General features: G+C 42.9%; 1 protein-coding gene across 1 annotated transcript in view; it reads left to right on the top strand.

Moving 5' to 3' along the window:
* Positions 1-19,493: 19,493 nt before the first annotated feature.
* Positions 19,494-20,096, top strand: part of GINS3 (GINS complex subunit 3 (Psf3 homolog)) — a 16,131-nt gene continuing 15,528 nt past the window's right edge. The window contains exon 1 of the mRNA XM_006863628.1: positions 19,494-19,679. Within this exon, the coding sequence (XP_006863690.1) occupies positions 19,494-19,679 (186 nt within the window). The remainder of the gene's footprint in view (positions 19,680-20,096) is intronic.

The following is a 20,096-nucleotide window of genomic DNA, read 5'->3' on the forward strand; positions in this document are numbered from 1 at the left end:
CGGTGCCACAGTGATTAAGCATTCAACTGCTAACCCAAAGGTCAGTGGTTCGAACCCACCAGCCACTCGAAGGAGAAAGATGTGGCAGTCTGCTTCTGTAAAGATTACAGCCTCAGAAACCCTATGGGGCAGTTCTCCTCTGCCTACAGGCTCACTATGACTCAGTGACAACATGGTAGCACAGAGCTATGGAAGTTCCATTTCTCCAGGTGGAACCTGTTGGAATTCTGAGTTTGATTTAAAGATGCGCTTAAGATGATGAAATCTGAAGAGTAGGTACATAAAACTTGCAGTATTCATTAGATTTGAGCTTCTGTGTTGTTGTTGAGTGCTGTTGAATCAGTTCCAACTCATAGCCATTCTGTATAGGATTTCTGAGGAGCGGCTAGTGACTTTCATCGGGGGGTGGGGAAAACCCAAAAAACTCAAGCATATTGAATCAACTGCATTGAATTTTTTTCTGACTCAAGTAGTTAGTTTTTCTTTTTCAAAAATGACAGTATGGATCATTGCTAACAGTACAATCAATGGAACTCAGTCAGCTTAAGTTTGAATGTTAAGACCTGTGAAATCACTTATAAAATAAGAAAAATAAACAGTACTTACTTGTGCATTATAGGGTGGGAGCAGGATGCAGGGATGTTCCATAAAGAAAAAACTAACACTAGAAGGACTGGATGGTGGCTGGCTATCACTAACAACCATTTTGATCTAGATAGAACAGAAGAATGCAGAACAAAACTCAAGTTCTTAGAAAGTCCAGACTTACTGGACCAGCTAAGACTGGAGGAATCCCTAAGACTATTGTCCTGAGTCACACTTTTTTTTTTTAAGGTTTTATTGTGAATTGAGTGATAGTTCGCTTGGGAGAACATTAGTTTTGCACTCACCCAATTGTATTTTGTTTCACTGCAATGATTACAATCCCCTCCATGCATCATCAGCTAACACTGAGTCACTCTTTAAACCATGAACAGAAACTACCGTCTGAGATAACATGGTGCAGTGAATAATTACTTCATGTGGCCCCTCTAGCTATAGTCTCAGAGTCCTGGCGAAGAACCTCAGAATAAGCACCGAACTGCTAAGTGCAAGGTAGGCAGTTCAAACCCACTAGCCACTCCTTGTAAATAGTGTGGGTCATAACAAATTTGACACAACATTACAAAGAATGGGTATTCCAGAAAACTTGATTGTGCTTATGAGGAACTTGTACAAAGAAACAGAACAAGGGGCTACAGAATTGTTTAAAATCAGGAACGGTGTGTGCCAGGATTGTACTCTTTCACCATACATATTCAATTGTATGCTAAGCAAATAATCTGAGAAGTTGGATCACATGAAGAAGAATGTGGCCTCAGGATTGGCGGAAGACTCATTAACAATCTGCAATATGCAGATGATGCAAACTTGCTTGAGGAAAGCAGAGAGGGTTTGAAATACCTACAGATGAAGATCAAAGACTACAGTCTTCAGTATGGACTGCACCTCAATGTAAAGAAAACAAAAATCTTCACAACTGGACCAATAAATAACATCATGACAAATGGAGAAAAGATTAAAGTTGTCAAAGACTTCAATTTACTTGGATCATGGAAGCATCAGCCAAGAAATCAAACAATGTATTGCTTCAGGCAAATCTGCTGCAAAAGATTTAAATGTTCAAGGGCAAAGATGTCAGTTTAAGGACTAACTTTCCCCTCATCCCAAACCAAATGGCACTTAACAACAACAACATATAAGATCAAAGGGAAGGCAATTACTCTAAAGCAACAAAGAGAAGATAAGGGGGAAATGATTGGTGGTGGTCAGTGCTGCCAGTCATTTCCAACTCATAGCTACCCTGTATAGGGTTTCTGAGGAACATCTGATGGGTTTGAACTGCCAACCTTGCAGTTAGTAGCCCAGTGCTTATCCTAAAGCACCGCCCCCCTCCCCGCCCAGGATTCCAAGGGGGAAACTAAAGTCCTAGAAATGGACCAAACAGAATGCAATTAAAAGGAATATTGAGATAGCTTGAAAAATGTAACTAATGTCACTGAACACTTTATATAGAAATTGTCAAGTGGGAACCTGTGTAAGCTTTTACTGAAAACACAATAAAATAATATTTTTTAAATGAAAGAAACACAATCAAGTAAGATTCCAAACAATCACCATGTCACCACCAGACTTTTTATTATGTTTTGCTAAACCTGTAACAGAAACATTATCTAAGTCACTGCCTCTCTCAATATCAAGTGACAGAAATCCAGATTCAAGTGGCTTTCCCATAAATGCCATTAGAACCCACCTAGCCTTCCACGTTTCTGTTCTGACAAACAAAAATGTCTCCAGACATTGCCAACTATCTTTAGGGGACAGAATCACCCCCAGTTGAGAACCCCTGCTTCAGGCTATGCGATTTGGGTTTGTTTTTGCTGTAATATGCAAATCAAAACTAATGTTATCAAGTGAGTTCAACCACAGAAAGTTTTTCAGTGAGTGCAATGACTTAGCCGGGAGTTAGAAAAAAGAAATCCCGTGAAACTGACTCAGAGGAACAGAACCAAACCTACTGCCACCATGGAGCTGATCCTGACTCACAGAGACCCCATGATTTGTAAAGTAGAACTGAGATCCCTGGGGTTTTCTTGATTGTATTATTTATGGAAGTGGGTTGCCAGGTCTTTCTTCTGTGGTGTTTCTGGGTGAATTGAAACCACCAACTTTTGGATTTGTAGTTGAGAGTAAACTGTTTGTGCTACTGGGGAATCTTGCTCAAATGAAAAGAAGGTATTATGAGAATAAAGTCTCATGGAACCAGAGAATGTTGAACCAGCTCTGCCCCTTCTCCATTTAGTTTTCCTCTGGTTCTTCACTCTAACATCCATAGTCAGAACTGTACTTTGTGTCATTGAGTGCAGATATTCTAGGGAGGAATCTGATTGACCCAGCTCCTCCTTTCAAGTCAAGCCCATAGGTTGTACACTGCTTGGGTAAAGAGTTTGCCCAGTTATACCCAGCTATAGCTCAGCTATACCCAGGGCTGGAGGGAAAGTGGCGTCCGGTCCTCTAACCTGCCCTTTGGAAAAGCAGGGACTAAGACTGGGGACTCCTCCAAATAATAGGACCACAGTATGAGACAGCAAGCAGCTTATTAATGTCCGTGCTACAAAGAGGTAAGTTAAAAGACAAGGTTGACAAACCAAAGAACTGTTTTGCCCCATATGACTCATTTTTAGCACCACGAGTCTTGTATCTCAAGAAACCCCTTAGTGCTGGGCAAACTGGAACAAGTGGTCACCCCAGACATGGACACAGCTAGAGCACCAGAAGCCAGGACACCAATACAAGCAGGTAGTGAAGTCCTGCTTGCATGGAGCATGACCTTCCAGCACTGCCTCTGAGGATTGACTAGGCTAAAGATAGACCATTCTCAGAGGTTACCAGTGGAGTGTCCAGTTCTCCATGACAGAATCCAGGCCCAAAGGGAACACTGAAGGTCACAATCACCGCTGGCCTTATTCCTAAACACCAAAGTGCATCAAAGATCTAACTCCTCAAGGCCAAGAGTGTTTGCTATCACGAGAAAGTTTATTAAAAGCGTGCCATTTCAGGAATTCTGAAATCTATTTCTTTCCTTATATTTTTTGCGCTAGCTTTATAAACCTGCTAGCTCCCAAAGATATCACTTTTCTTTTTCTTTCTTTCTTTTATTTTTTCACACTGCCTATATTAAAAAAAAAAAAAAAAACCTGGCTGCTCATTTTCTGGCATGAAACACATTTGTTGGTATCCTTGCCAGTCTAACTGACAGGCTTGGTTTTCACGGTCTGTAATGGGGTTTATTGTGTGGTAAGAACAGAACAGTAGCTTTGGGGGAGGTGTCATGTTCTATTCGTACTGGCTTCCCGTGCGAGTGCTGACAGATTTGGACTACTTTCAGATCTGAAAAATGTTCGATCTTTGGTGATATTGGGGAAAAGAAGAGAGTTTTTGTTCGTTTCTTTTTTTTAATGATTATTAAGTACTTGATCTGTACATCATGGAATCAAACTTTTTTTTTTTTTTTAAACCTCAAGTTTTGAATTCCAACTATGTGATACTGTCTTTTGTCTATTGGTAGTGTGGGATGCAAGGCATTCTGGTGGCACAATAGTTAAGCAGCTCACTTGCTAACTAAAAGGTTGGTGGTTCAAGCCTACTCAGTTACTCTGTGAGAGAAAGACCTGAGAATCTGCTTCCATAAAGATTACAGCCAAAAAAACCCTAAGGGGCAGGTCTCCTCTGTCCTGTTGGCTCACTAGGAGTTGGAATCAACTTGATAGCACCTATAGATGACACCTCACAGAGGCCCTCTAGGACAGAGGAGCACTGCCCCCATAGGGTTTCCAAGCTCCTGAAGAGCAGCTGGTGGGTTCAAACCCTGACCTTTCAGTTCGTAGCCAAGCACTTAATCACTGTACCACCAGGGAACCTTAGGTGGACATGAAAGGAAATTAAGAGGTCAGCAGTAATAATGAAGTTATGTTTAATTTTGTGAACAGTGATGGTTCCATGGTTGAATTCTTGCCTTCTAAGCAGTGGTGCTGTGGGTTGATGCGCTGGGCTGCAAAGTTGGTTTAAACCACAAGGTCGACAGTTCAAACTTACTAGCCACTCCTTGGAAACCGTATACAGGGTCACTATGGGTCGGAACCGATTCAACAGCACTTAGCAACAACAAGCGGTGGACTACTGGTGTGGCACTGTGGGATAAAGCACTGGACTGCAAGGTTTGTTTGAACCACAAGGTCAACAGTTCAAACTCACCAGCTGCTTCTTGGAAACTCTATACAGGGTCGCTATGAGTCGGAATCAACTCAACGGCACTTCACAACAATGGACTCGGGTTTGATTCCTGGCCAGTGCAGCCACCACCCATCTGTTAGTGGAGGACGTTTGTGTGTTGCTGTGATGATGAGCAGGTTCTGGTGGAGTTTCCAGACTAAGAGGGACAAGGAAGGAAGACCTGGAGATTAATTCCTGCAAATCAGTCAATGAAAGCGCTATCGATCATCCAATTTGCAGGTGCTCATAAGGATGGTTCAGGAACTGGCAGACAACAACAAACAAAGTAAACAGGAAAGTGGGTCTGTTTCTAAAGATAAACAGCTGTAAGGAACTTCACATCCAGGGATCACAGTTGTCAGAGGGGCGTTCCTGCTCAAAGCGTGGGCCCGCGTTACCATCAGCATACTCTCCAACTCCACATGTTAATACATAAGAACACCTACATGGCTGGGACTGATGATTGATTTCAAATTTTAAATTATGTGTCGGAAGATAAAAGCCTCCCCTGGGACTGAACTATGGTGACTGGAATTAAGTGGCTTCATGGGCTGTCTGCACATCCAGGAGCAGGATGCTGAGAAGCGAGGCTTCCCTCAGCGTGTGGGGTGCAGTGACACCTCTCCCTACCCCAATTTTAAAATTAGGAGGCTCAAGCAGACTTCTATGGTGGGTGCATGTTACTGTTGCTTGCTCAGGATCCATTCTCCTGTTTCCAAGAAAAGCATTAATTTCTTACAAAGGAACATAAGATCTTTATGCTCTGGGTGGTACACACAGTTAATGTGCTCCACTCTCAACTTAAAGGTTGGAAGTTCGAGTACATCCAGAGGTGCTTTGCAAAAAGGTCTGGTAATAATCTACTTCTGAAAAGCAACCTTTGAAAACCCTGTGGAGCACAGTTCCACAGGGAATCACCTGGGGTCACCATGAGTTGGAGGTGATTCAACAAAGATTGATAAGATCTTTATGGAATTCAAACTGGTGGCTTGTAGGCACTGATATTTGCTTAGACCAAAGGGGGGTTGGGTGGTAGACAGGAAGGAAGAGAGCACGCTCTGGTGGTGCAGTGGTGAAGCAATCAGCTTCTAACCAAAAGGTGAACAGTTCCAGTTCGAACCCACCACTGGTCCATAAAGATTTACAATCTTAGAAATTCTATAGAACAGTTGTACTCTATCCTTTGGGTCCTGGTGGACACTGTAGGATAAGCACTGGACTGCTAATTGCAAGGTTGACAGTTCAAAGCCTCCAGTCACTCCTTGGAAACCCTGTAGAGGGTCATTATGAGTTGGAACCAATGCCAACACTCTGTCCCACAGTGTTACTATGAGTTGTAATTGACTTCATCGCATTGGATTTGGTTTTTTATGTATTCTTAAATTTCACTTTTGCTTTATTTTAAAATTTCTTAGAGTTTCTAATGTAAAAGCAATCCATGCATAGTTTTCCAAATTCAAACTATATGAAGAGAGAAACACTGAAAATTAAGTTTCCTTTCTTCTCTGACTCTGTCTCCTAGTTCCTCTCCCAAGGGGACACTACCAGTGTCAATTTTACTACCATCTCTCCAAAATTATTCTATGCAAATTCAAGAATATTTTTAATTATATTGTTGTTAAGTGCTTTCAAGTCAGGTCTAACTCATAATGACCCTGTATAGGGTTTCCAACGAGCGGCTGGTGGGTTTGAACAGCCAACCTTTTGGTTAGCTTATCCTATCGCGCCACACCAGAACTCCATCTATAAATATATGTTGTTAGTGATAAGTGCCATCAAGTCGATTCTGACTAACAGTGACCCTGTAAAGGGTTTCCAAGGAGCGACTGGTGAGTTTGAACAGCCAAATTCCCATTTTTATAAAAATGGTAATGTGCTACACATCTTGTTCTACACTTTGCTTTTGTTTTTAATTATTTTTTTCCTATAATTGTAGATTCACATGCAATTGTCAAAAATAATAATGAAATCTTCATTTATCTCAATGGTGACATCTGCAAACTCTAGTAAATAGCAAACCAGACACTGCGATTGGTACAATTCATCCATCAGATTTGCATTTTAAATATTTACCAATGTCTCCGTTGTGTAGACCTCAGTGGATGATATATAGGTAATCAGATCACTATGCTTTCTTTGGTATGCCTAAATTTTTTCGTAATGGTAAAAATGCAGTGTTGTCATACACTAAGATTTTTTGTAGTCATGTTATTGTCTTTTGTATTCGTTTCCTATTCCTGATTCAATGAATTATCACAAACTTAGTTGTTTAAAAGAATGGAAATTTATTACCTTTTGGTTCTGGGAGTCAGAAGTCTGAAACGGGTCTCAAAGGACTATAATCAAGACTGTATTTCTTCTGGAGGCTTTATAGGAGGATCGACTGTTCCAACTTGTAAAAGTTGTCTGCACCCCTTGGCTTATGGTCCCTTCCTCCATCTTTAAAGCCAACACTATAGTGTCTTCCAACCTCTGTGACTCCCTTTCTTGCCTCCCTTTTTACTTATAAGGACCCTTGTTATTACATTAGACCCATTTGAATAATCCAGGAAAATATTCCAATGTCAAGGTTAGTTGATAAGCAATCTTAATTCCATTATCCTAATTCTCCCTTGCCATCTAATATAGTCACAGCTTCCAGAGGTTAAGTCTGGGACATCTTGGAGGGGTCATTATTCTGTCTAACACACTATTCACCCAACACTTATTAAATACTTACTACATCCTAGTTAAGGAGCTCTGGTAGCATAGTGGTTACGAATCGGGCTGCTAACCTGAAGGTCGGCAGTTCGAAACTACCAGAGGTTCTGTGGGAGAAAGATGAGGCATTCTGCCCCCGTAAAGATTTACAGCCTCGGAAACCCTGTGCAGGGTCACTATGAGTCGGAACCGACTCCATGGTACTTAACAACAACATACTAGTTAGGAGTCCTGGTGTGGCGCTGTGGGTTAATGCATCAGATTGCAAAGCCGTTTGAACTGCAAAGTCAGTAGTTTAAGTTTACCAGCTGCTACTTGGAAACCCTATACAGGGTCACTATGAGTTGGAACCGACTCCTTGAAACCCTATACAGGGTCTCTATGAGTCAGAACCGACTTGATGGCACTTGACAAGAACAACAAGATGCTAGTTACAAAAGTAGAGAGTTGGCCTCCAGTTAACTGCGACTCTAAGAGAACCCCATGTGTGTCAGAGAACTGTGTGGACTCATACTTCCAAACTTTGGGTTATAAGTCAAGCCTGTTAGCTGTTTGTACCACCTCCTGTTGTTGTTAAGTGCTGTGGAGTTGGTTCCCACTCACAGAGACCCTGTATAGGGTTCCCAGGGGTGGCTGGCAAGTTTGAACCACCAACCTTGTGGTTCAAACTGACCTTTCAGTTCAGTGCTTTATCCTACAATGCCACACCAGGACTCCTGTTGTTGGTGTTGTTGTTAAGTGCCATCAATTCAGTTGTGCTTCATCGCAACCCCATATAGAGTTTCCAAGGAGTGACTAGTGAGTTTGAAGCGCTGATCTTGTGATTCAAACTGACCTTGTAGTCCAGTGCTTTATCCCACAACACTACACCAGGACTCTTGTTGTTGTTAAGTGCTGTCATATCGGTTCCGACCCATAGCAACTCTGTATAGGGTTTCCTAGGAGCGATTGGTGAACTTGAACGTTGCAGTTCAAACTGACTTTATAGTTCAGTGCCACACCAGGACTACTAGGCACCCTAAAAAAGAACCAATTCTGTGAAGCCCTTTTCCCTATAAAGCCGTCACAAATCCCTCTTCTTGTCCTTAACACACCTCTGTGTTCCTTAACGTTAGATATAGCTGTATCATAACTTTTATCACCTCATGTTATTAGCTCCTCCTCCGGACACTGTTGTTGTCATTAAGTGCTGTGGAGTTGGTTCCGACCCATAACAACCCTGCATAGTGTTTCTGAGGAGCGGCTGGTGAGCTTCAATTGCAGACCTTGCAGTTCAAACTAACCTTGCAGTTGAGTGCTTACCCTACAGTGCCACGCCTCTGGACACTAGCTGTCCAGAAAACATCATACTCACCTTTGTATCCACATCTTCACCCCCAGGGCATCTAAAAGGATTTTAAAATCTTGATGAGTAAATCACATCAGTTTTTCCCCATTCTTCCTCAGACTCACGTAACCAAGGAGCTCTGGGACATGAATTTGCTTCCTTTGACCCTTTGGTCAGATCATGGATCAAATTAAATAATTATCAGAAAAGGAAGAAAATAGAGAGGTGTTGTGTTGTTGTAAAGTGCTGTCGAGTCGATTCCGACCCATAGTGACCCTGTATAGGGTTTTCAAGGAGCAGCTGGTGAGCTTGAACCACCACCCTTGCAGTTCAAACAACTTTGCAGTCTGACACATTAGTCCACAGCGCCACACCAGGACTCCAGAGCGGTAGTTGTTGGTTATGTGCCTTGGAGTCGGTTCTGACTCATAGAGACCCTGTACAGGGTTTCCAAGGCTGTAAATCTTTACGGGAACAGAAAGCCTCATCTTTCTCCTGCAGAACAGCTGGTAGTTTCGAACTGCTGACCTTGAGGTTCACAGCCTGGATTTGTAACCACTTCACTACTAGAGCTCCTTAGAGAGGTGGTAGGAAAGGGTATTAGGAAATGATATTTTTATGGCACTGGGAGCACACAAAAAATAAAAGTTGGCTTAAACAAGTATCTTTATTTTAATGATGCAGTAGCTGCTCTTTGCCAAGTTGTGCCAGTGAAACACACACACAATCTCTCTGAATATTTAAGTTGGGTTTACAATTGCTGTTAGTACTTGGAGGCTGTGGGAAGAATCTAAAATCGGTGCTGCCCACACACGAGGTCGCATCATGCCCATCAATTTATTTTGATCTCATGGAAGGCGTTTTAGAGCAGTACTCAAGAAATAGCTCAACTAAAAGAACATTTCAATTATGTAAAAATGAGCTCCAGTGATTTAAACCCATTAACCTTGATCATAAGGTTTCCAACAGTGCTGTAATTTCACAATACTGAAAAAACTTGAATCATTTGAACTACTTAGGCAAAATATTCTACCTGGATGTTGCCAGAAAAAGTTGCACTGGAAAATAATGTTTTATTACCTTCAAGCATGTTTTGGTAACTTGAATGGGAGGGAAGGGACAAGTGTAGCTAAGCCAAGGTCTAGACCCCAATGATGATGATGATAACGTTGTTGCTTACTGTCTAACTGGTTCCAACTCACATATAGGGTTTCCAAAGAGCAGCTGGTGGGTTTAAATCACTGACCTTGTGGTTAGCAGTCCAATGCTCATCCTACAGTGCCACACCAAGACTCTGATATTATTAACAACGATTTATTAGAATTTGCTATGTACCAGGTATTATTAAAGGTACCTGAGGATACAGCAATTAACACACACATATATGAAAAATGATGCTAAGAAGGAACATTTCATGAGCTCTTCCTCTGGGCCAGGTCCTGAGCTAAGTGCTGTAGCATTAATTCTTCCATCATCCATCATCACCAAAACTGTGTTACTTTCATTATCAGATGCCGAAACTAAGCTTCTGAGAGTTACAAAGCCAATGAAAGAGATAGGAGTTGGACTCTACCCAAGCCAGAAGTGATATAGCAATTGTCACTGCTGGGAACGTTTCATAGGTAGAAAACGAACCATCTGCCATTGTAAGTGGACTCTAAGTTACGGTGACCCCATGCATTGAAGCATAGAAGTGCTCCTTAGAGTTTTCAAGGCTGTGAACTTTCTGAAGCAATTCAGGCCTTTTGTGAAGCACAAGTGTCAGTGGGGGAGGGTTGAATTTTACATAAGGTAGCCCAGGAAGACCTTACTGGGAAGATGATTTTTGAATGAAAAGCTGAAACCAGTCATGCAGATATTCAAGTGGGAAGACAGCCATAAGAGTTAAGTGGCTGCTGGAAGTGTTTCATAGGGAAGAGAATTAACCACCAAGCCCTAAGGAGGGAGTGTACCTGGGGCTTCAAGAACTGCAAGAGGCCTCGTGCCTTCGGTTGGTGGGTGGGGTGGGGGCTGCAGGCTAGATGTCAGAGAAGTAACAGGGGACTTGTTGGTAGGGAAGATCACTGACTTTTATTCTGAATGAGGTGGGGCCATGGGAGATTTTAAACACAGAAAGGGCAAGATCCTTCTTAGCTGTTGTTGTTGTTAAGTGCCATTGAGTTGGTTCCAACTCATAACAACCCTGTATAGGGTTTCCGAGGCTTTACATCTTTGTGGGAAAAGAAAGCCTCATCTTTCTCCCACAGAGAGGCTGGTGGGCTCGAATCACTGACTTTGTGGTTTGCAGTCCAGTGTTTATCCTACAGGTGGACGAAGGCAAGGGAAGAAGCAAGGAAAACAGATAGGAAGCTATTATGAAAATCCAAATGGTGGTTTGGAGTAGTGTGGCAAAAAAAATGTTCAGGTTCTGGAAAAATTAGGACAGTAAGAGTCAACATTTGCTGATGGGACAGAAAGGAGGATCAAGGAAAACTCCAAAACTGAGAAACTGGAAGATGGAGTCCAAGATCATTCTTTTTTTTGTGCTCCCCTGCTTCCACCTTTCTGGTGTTATCAAGTTAGCTCCAACTCATAGTGACCCTGTATCCGGTTTCCAAGAGTGGCTGGTGGGTTCGAACTGCCAGCCTTGAGGTTACCTGTCCAGTACTTGTTCTACAGTACCACACCTCACCTTAGGTCATTTAATTTGGATTTCTTTCATTTGCATCTCAGCCTCTACACTCTATGGAAGAACTTTAGAAAGCAGTAGCATTTAAGAGAAGAAATCTAAAGCTCCTCTGGTTTGGCCTATCCAAAGTCTGTGTGCTACGAACCGATTACACTAGAAGAATGAATCTATTTCTCAGGAATCCTGCAGATACCTTTTAGAATACTGAAATTCTGTATGATGTAAATATGTCCAATTGTTGTGTGAGTCGAGTCCCCTCTGACTCATATTGACCCTATATAGGGTTTCCAAGGCTGTAAATTTCTACAGGAGCACCACAGACCCTGCAGTTAACAGTCCAGCATGTAAACCATCGTCGTGTATGCCCAATATATTCCATATATGATAAATATGCTGAAACCCTGTTTAATGTGTTCTCGGAGTCCTGGTGTGGTGCTGTAGGGTAAACACAGCACTGCCACCTGGAAGATCAGCAGTTCAAACCCACCAGCCGCTCCTTGAAAACCCCATACAAAGTCGCTAAGTGTCGGTATCCACTTGACCATACTTAACAACGATAACAACAACTGGGAAAAAGAGGCCCCTCCCCCAATTCAAATATGTTTTATTGTTGTTGTTTGTAAGTTCTGACACATAGCGACCCAGTATAGGGTTTCCAAGAAGTGGCTGGTGGATTTGAGCCACCGACTTTGCAGTTAGCAGTCCAGTGCTTATCCTGCCGTGCCACCAGAGGACCCTAATATATATGCTATATAAACAAGACAAAGGGCAAACATCGACCACCCAGATGAGAGAAATCATATATATGACAGCATGAGGAGTTTCCAAAGTTCTCCTGGTATGGCGCTGTTGGTTAATGCGCTGGACTGCAAAGTCAATTTGAACCTCAGGGTCGGGGTTCAAGCTCACTAGCTGCTCCTCGGAAATCTCATACAGGGTCGCTATGGGTTAGAACCAAGGAGCTCTGGTAGCGAGCTGGTTACGAATCAGGGCACACAGAACAAAGAGATCTCCTCCTACAACCAGGACTGGCGGCAGCAATGTGTCAATCACAAGCTGGACATACGGAAGCCGGAAGGGTACTACTGCAAATAGGATAGCTAGGTGATCATGAAGGGGTGTGCCTAGCAAAGTTCCTACAAGGACCAGCTGGGGGACGTGGCCCAAACCCACTTTCAAATATACTCTGCTTCTAACTACCTGGCAGTTAAACTGCCAGAGGTACATGAGGGACTCAGGAAAAATTGGCATCTGAGCACTTAAACTGAGGCACAAGATGGAATTCAAGTCTGCCTGGCTGGAGTCGTTCTCTTTAGCGTTACTTTATTTAATCTACCTACTACTTAAACTCTGGTAGCGTAGTGGTTATGAATCGGGCTGCTAACCTCAGATTCAGCAGTTGGAAACCACTAGCGGTGCCGCGGGAGAAAGATGAGGCTTTCTGCTCCCATAAAGATAGACAGACGAGGAAACCCTGTACAGGGTCACTATGAGTCGGAACCGACTCCACGGCACATAACAACAACAACAACTGCTACTTAAACTAAGGAGCTCTGGTAGTGTAGTGGTTACAAATCCGGCCCTTAACCTTAAGGTCGGCAGTTCAAAACTACCAGCTGTTCCACGGGGGAAAGATGAGGCTCTGCTCCCGTAAAGATTTGTAGCCTCAGAAACCTTGTGCAGGGTAACTATGAGTCAGAACCGACTCCATGGTACTTAACAACAACTACTACTTCAACTAGGAGTCCTGGTGTGGCGCTGTGGGTTAATACGCTGGACTGCAAGGTCGATTTGAACCTTAGTGTTGATGGTTCAAGCTCACCACACCAGCTGTTCCTTGAAAACCCTATAAGTCAGAACCGACTTTACAACTTCTTAAACTAATGAGAAAAGCAATGTTGTAGAGCATGAAACCTGAAGAAAAACTACAGCCTTCGAAGAACTACAGCCAGGCAGAACTTAATTCCATCTTGTGCCTATGTTTAAGTTTTCAGATGTCAGTTTTTCTTGTGTACTCATGAACATTATACACAATGAGGCCTAGTGTGGTGCTTGTTGTAGGATAAGCACTGGACTGCTAACTGCAGGATCAGTAGTTCAAACCCACCAGCCACTCTTGGAAACCCTGTACAAGGCTGCTATAAGTCAGAACCGACTTGATGGCACACTGCAACAACAATACAATCAGTAAAGTGATAATTTCATGATGAGCCAAGACATTAACTAAGAAAAACAGAGCAATCCGATTTTATCTTAAACAGTGGCCTGTTGCTTTAGTATTAAAATAACTGTGGTATTTGGGTTTAGAGTCAGTATTCTTGTCTCTGTATAAAAATAATGCCTTTCTTTGGCATCAAATCATTAAGCATCTATCTTAACTGTTCCAACTGAAAAAACAGCTTACTGTCCTTGACAGCAAATAATCTGTACTGTCCTTAGTTAGGGGAGTGTGGTGGCATTATAGGATCAGCACTGGACTGCAAACCACAGGTTGGTGGTTCAAGCCCACCAGCCGCTCCACAGGACAAAGATGAGGTTTTCTGCTGTATACAGCCTCGGGGACCTGATAAGGGTCCATTTGAATCAGGACATCACTTAACAACAACAACGTCTTTAATTAGAAAAATTAACTTATATTTCCATCCAACTATACCCAGTATTAAGGAACTCTGGTAGCACAGTGGTTATGAGTTGGGTTGCTAAACTCAAAGTCAGCAGTTCGAAACTACCTGCTATTCTGGAGAAAGATGAGGCTTTCTGCTCCCATAAAGGTTTACAGCCTTGGAAATCCTATGCAGGGTCACTATGAGTTGGAACCAACTCCACGGCACATAACCAACCAACCATATCCAGTATGAAGCATTCTTTTATTGGAGAAATTCTGAATGATGTTTGTATTTTACTTAGGTGGCATAGCCACCTGAGAATTTTCAGGATGATAAAGGAAAAGCCCTCATGTCACTCCAGAAAGCATGAGGGTGGCCATTGTGCTAACACAATCATTGTTGTCTGGGTCTCAGTAAATATCACCAGCACGGCCTGAAATGAAGTCATCCCCATCCTGTCATTGGCTCTATAATGTATGTTTTTGGCTAATTTAGGATGGACCATTCATGACTGGAGCGATTGTCTGTTCTGCCAGGAGCCTGGTGCCTGTTTGCACAAACTTTGATAAAGAGCAACCATCTGGACAAGCAGACACCCAAATGGTAAATTATGGTCTCCTCTCCTTTAGGGTGTTTACTGGGGTCTTGTGATTCCCTAGTGATTTACTGGATATGTTAGAATTATAGCCCACTTGTATGCAGTACGTGACTAGCATTGAGAAGGAGTATAAAAATTGCCTATAAATAAGTTAAGTTGCTGTTTTTGTTGAGTGCCGTCAAATCAGTTCTGACCCATAGCGACATTTGGGTCTGTATAGGGTTTCCGAGGAGCAACTGGTGAGCTTGAACCGCCAACCTTGAAGTTCAAACCGGCTTTGCAGTCCAGTGCATTAACCCACAGCACCACACCAGGACACCATGTGAGTTAAGTGAGCACCCACTAAACAGCTGTGTGATGCTGTAGGGTGCTCCATTGTCTAGCTTCTTTTTCTCTGTTTCACTTGCTATTGTTACATGCCATCAAATCGGTTCCACCTTTTTCCGAGGTTTCCAAGGAGCGACTGGTGAGTTTGAACCACTGACTTTGTGGTTCAAACCAACCTTGCAGTCCTGTGCTTATCCTATGGTGCCACACCAGAAGTCCAGTTTCACTTGTTGCAATCATTAATTGGACTCCATCTGGGGCACAGGACTCAAAATTGTAGGGGGAACACTTACTTTATTTTAAATAGATGCCTGTAACTCTGCAACTCCCAGGCTTATCTCTCCTCTGGGTTCCAGTCCTGCCTGTCTACATATGTCCCAAACGGAATTCAAGGTTTGCCTCAAACTGCCTTTATTCATGTGCTCTCTACCTCTGTGAATGGCACCTCCATCTACCTGATCAACCAGATTCAAAAGTTGAATCATCTTTAACCCCACTCTGTCTTTCACATCCTATATCTACGTAGCTGCCAAGTACCTCACTGATCAGCTTTTAAACCGGTTTCACACATCTTATCCTCTGTCTTCTTCATCTTATCACCACAATTCTCTTCCTAAAGTTCAGATTTGTTCATGTTACTTACCGGCTAAAAAAAACTTATGATTTTGCTCCCAATTTTATGGCATAACCTAAACTTCTTAGAATAGTTCTTCACACTTTGCAAAATTTGATCCTAACTCACTTACTTTATCCCCCCCTTATTAATTCTTGCTCCTAGAGCTAGTAAACCCCAAAAATACCTTTATATGGGTTAAGCATTGGACTACTAACCTTAAGATTGGTGGTTCAAGCCCACCAATGGATCCTTGGTTAGAAAGATGAGACTGCCAATTCAGTTCTGAATTCTCTTCCAACTCAGGTTCCAACATCATTCTTTGAAGTGATGGAAAAGCTAATCACCAACTTCATATAGAAAGGAAAGAGACCTCGGATAAACAAAGCATTACTGAAAAAGAATAAAATAGTAGGCTTCTCACGTCTTGATCTCAAAACCCACTACACAGCCATAGTGGCCAAAACAGTCTGGTACTAGTACAACGAAAGACACATAGATCAATGGAACAGAATTGAGAACCCAGAAATCAATCAATCCACCTATGCTCAGTTGATCTTTGACAAAGGAACAAAACACATTAAAATGGGGAAGAGATAGTCTCTTCACAAATGGTGTTGGCAAAACTGGAAACCCATTTGCAGAAGAATGAAACAAGACCCATATCTCATACCATATGCAAAAACAAACTCAATGTGGATTAAAGGCCTACCTGTAAAACCTAGAAGTATAACATGGATAAACTTAGGGGCTCTGATATAAGGTGCATAAATACACTATCAAACATAATCGAAAACACACAATCAGCAGAAGACAAAATAGATGACTGGGACCTCTAAAAATTAAACACTTACATGCATCAAAAGATTACAACAAAAGAATAAAGAACACCCACACTGGGGAAAAAAATTTGGCAACGACAAGGGACTACTTTTTAAATGTATAGAACACTTCAACACCTCAATAAGAAGACAAATAACCCAATTTAAAAATGGTCAGAGGACAAGAACAGACATTTCACAAAAGAAGACATTCAGGAGGCCAACAAACATGTCAAGAAATGCTCAGGATCACTAGCCATTAGAGAGCTGCAAATCAAAACAACAATGAGATATCATCTTAGCTAAGCATTAATAGCAAAGTTCAAAAAACAGAAAACAATGAATGCTGGAGAAGTTGTAAAAAATACGAGGCCCTCATGCAATGCTGTTGGGACTGTAAAATGGTGCAACCGCTATGGAACATGGTATGGCACTTAATCAGAAGGTTGAAAATAGGAATATTTACATACCCAGCAATCTATCTACGTGGCATATATCCTCAAGAAATAAGAGCTGTGCATGAATTGAAATGCACACCCATGTTCATTGCAGCGCTATTGATGGAGGTAGCCTAGATGTCCAACAGCAGAGAAGTGGTTTAACAAACTTTGGTACTTATACATAATAAAATATTATACAACGTTGAAGAAGAATAATTAATTTGTAAAATACTGCATAACATGGAGGGTCCTGGAGAAGATTATGCTGAGTGAAATTAGTTGGTTGCAAAGGGACAGCTATTGTATGAGACGACTACTGTAAAAAGTCAAGAAAAGGTTTTCATTCTATAATAAACATTCTATGATGGTTACCAGGGGTGACAGGGGAAGAGACAATTATTCATTAGGTAGAGTGCTAACTTGGGTGTTGGGGAAGGCCTTTTTTTTTTTTTAATTAAAAAAAAAAAGAAGAAGAAAGGAAATTTCTTTCTTTTTTTTCTTTTGCCTGTTGTTTGTTTTTTCCATGTACTGGAAGGGAAACAACACATTTATTTTCTCATTGTAACAAACCACTGGGAACTTTACTGCAAATAAAAAAAGGGAAAGGAAAGGAGAGGTGGAGAAGGAAGAAAAAGAAAAAAAAAAAAAAAACTCCTCTTAGAGCCTCAGGATGGCATCCTCCTTTCCTAGAATTTGGGAGGAGGGTCCCAGGACCACTGTCTGTCCAAACACCCTCAGAACAAACAGGCAGAAAGGCTTGGGACTTGCTTTGGGGAGCCTTCCCTCCTCTTCACTGCAGGGTGTGCGAGGACTCCCCTGAGACTCCAAGCCTTGGTTTCCCAAACTGTACAATGGGTGTGGAGATGCAGACTCTCCAGACATCTGGAAGGGGGCTGTCCCTCTGAGGCTGCCCACCCCAGCTCCCTGTCCTGGGCCTTGGCCCCACCTTGCCCCGATGTTCCCACCCAAGCAGAGAGATAATCCTGGCAGCCACCCCTTGAAACCCAAATTCTACAGGCTGGATCCCATTGTAGCATAACCACATCAACCTCAGCCCCAACTAGGGGCAGGGTGGGTTCTGACCTAGGACCTCAGTGTTCAGTTTATGACCACTTCAAACCAGTTCGTTTGGTTCTACCCCAGACGAGAATTTGCATTTCCACCCCTAATATACTAAATCAGAATCTACATTTTAAAGAGATCCATCCCCAGGTGACTTTTATATGCCAGGGAAAGTCAAAAGTATTACTATAGATACATTTTACTATAAGTATTACTATAAATAAACTTTAACAATTTTTTCTTTTCTTTTTTTTTTTTTTTACAGTCTCGGAAACCCTAAAGAGCAATCCTACTCTTTCATACAGGATTGCTGAGTCGGAATAGACTCAACGGCAGTAGGCAGGTGTATACAAAATAAGTTTTGTAGTGCATTTCTTTGGCGTCCCTGCATGGTACAGCAGGTAAACACTCTCAGTTGCCAACCTAAGGTTAGCAGAGGCACCTTGGAAGAATGGTCTGTCAATCAACTTCTGAAAATTTGCCATAGAAAGTCCAGTGGAACATAATTCTACTCTGATAGACGTGTGTTGGAATTAACTGGATGGTAACTGGTGGGCGTGCATCGCAACCATCTGCTACTACCCATAACCCTGGCTGAGTAGCATCCCCAAGTCTGGTATCATATGACCATGATCTCTTCCTGCAGGCATTCTCTTCCACGCATTGAGCCAATGATGACTCTTGACACAGGCAGCCCATCTGTGACTTGCAATCAATGATCAGTGTGGTCTGCCTCAAAAAGATGAGCTGGACTGATCAAACTTATTTTAAGGATTTAAATTGTCTCAAAAGGAGTTGCCAACTGATAGGGTGGGAGGGGGTTGGGGAGCCGGATGATATATAGGAGCCTGTATACTCCAGAAGATGTGGGAGTCCTGGTGTGGCGCTGTAGGAACGAGGTCAGTTTGAACTGCAAAGTTCGGTGCTTCAAACTCATCAGCCGCTCCTCGGAAACCTATACAGGGTTGCTAGGAGTCGGAACCGACTCTAAGGCACTTAACATTATCTGCTCCGTGGTGGGGCGTTGTAGGAAAAGCACTGGACTGCTAACTGCAGAGTCTGCAGTTCAAATCCACCATCTACTCCTTTGAAATCCTATGTTAAGTGCCATCGAGTTAGTTTTGACCCTATTCCGAGGAGCAGCTGGTGGGCTTGAACTGCCAACCTTGTGGTTCGCAATTCAGCGCTGCCCCTACAGCGCCACAGGGTCTCTATAAGTCGGATCGACTCTATGGCATTGTGATTTACAGATCAGAAAACCCAAAGAGGCAGTTCTACTTTGCCCTTCTGGGTCGCTATGAGTAGGAATCCACTCAGTCGATTGCTTCTGCCTGGGCTCCAGGAGGGAGACACGCCTGGATCGACTGCTCCGGTCTGGCTCCATCCTGAGCGCGGGAAACTGTAGTTTCAATCCTGCTAGACGGCCTCGGCAATCTTCACAACCCTAACAATCTGGACCTGCATCTTCTTTTCACACCCCTCACTCGCAAGTAGAAACGAAGAAGTCCAAGCCAACGCCATGTCCGAGGCTTATTTCCCCGTGGAGTCGGGTGCGCTAGGAGTTGAAGAGAACTTTCTTTCACTGGACGACATTCTGATGTCTAATGAAAAGCTCCCGGTGCGCATGGAGACAGCTATGCCGCGCCTCGGAGCTTTCTTCCCAGAGCTGAGTGGAGGCGCCGAGACTGACCACGCGATCCCTCCAGTAAGCCTTTTGGCGTGGATTCCCACCCGGAAAGACTACTGCTCTTGGTGGGCCTTGCGGCTGTGGGCCGCCGCGTTGCTTGGCTTTCGCCGCGCTGCCCTGTGGGATTTGTAGTTTCGGGGAGTGGGAGGCCGGGCCGTTGGCGCGAATGATTTTCTAACCGTGCTTTCCACGGGTTTTCGCGGGCAAAGTGGTCTCTGGGTCTGACGTTCCACCACCTGCGGAAACTAAATTTATCCTAGATCGTCAGACTACCCGCAACGTTGATCTTGTTTTTGATACTATCCAAATTCCGCCGTGCCTTTTCCCCCACTGGTACTAAAATACTTTAGGATCAGGATTCTGTTCACGTTAACCTTAAGACAAAACAGCTCTGGATTCTCGAAGTACATGTAGTAAATCTGGGAATAACAAATT

The sequence above is a fragment of the Chrysochloris asiatica genome, unplaced genomic scaffold (genome assembly GCF_000296735.1).
Source record: "Chrysochloris asiatica unplaced genomic scaffold, ChrAsi1.0 scaffold00055, whole genome shotgun sequence".
Classification (NCBI taxonomy): domain Eukaryota; kingdom Metazoa; phylum Chordata; class Mammalia; order Afrosoricida; family Chrysochloridae; genus Chrysochloris; species Chrysochloris asiatica.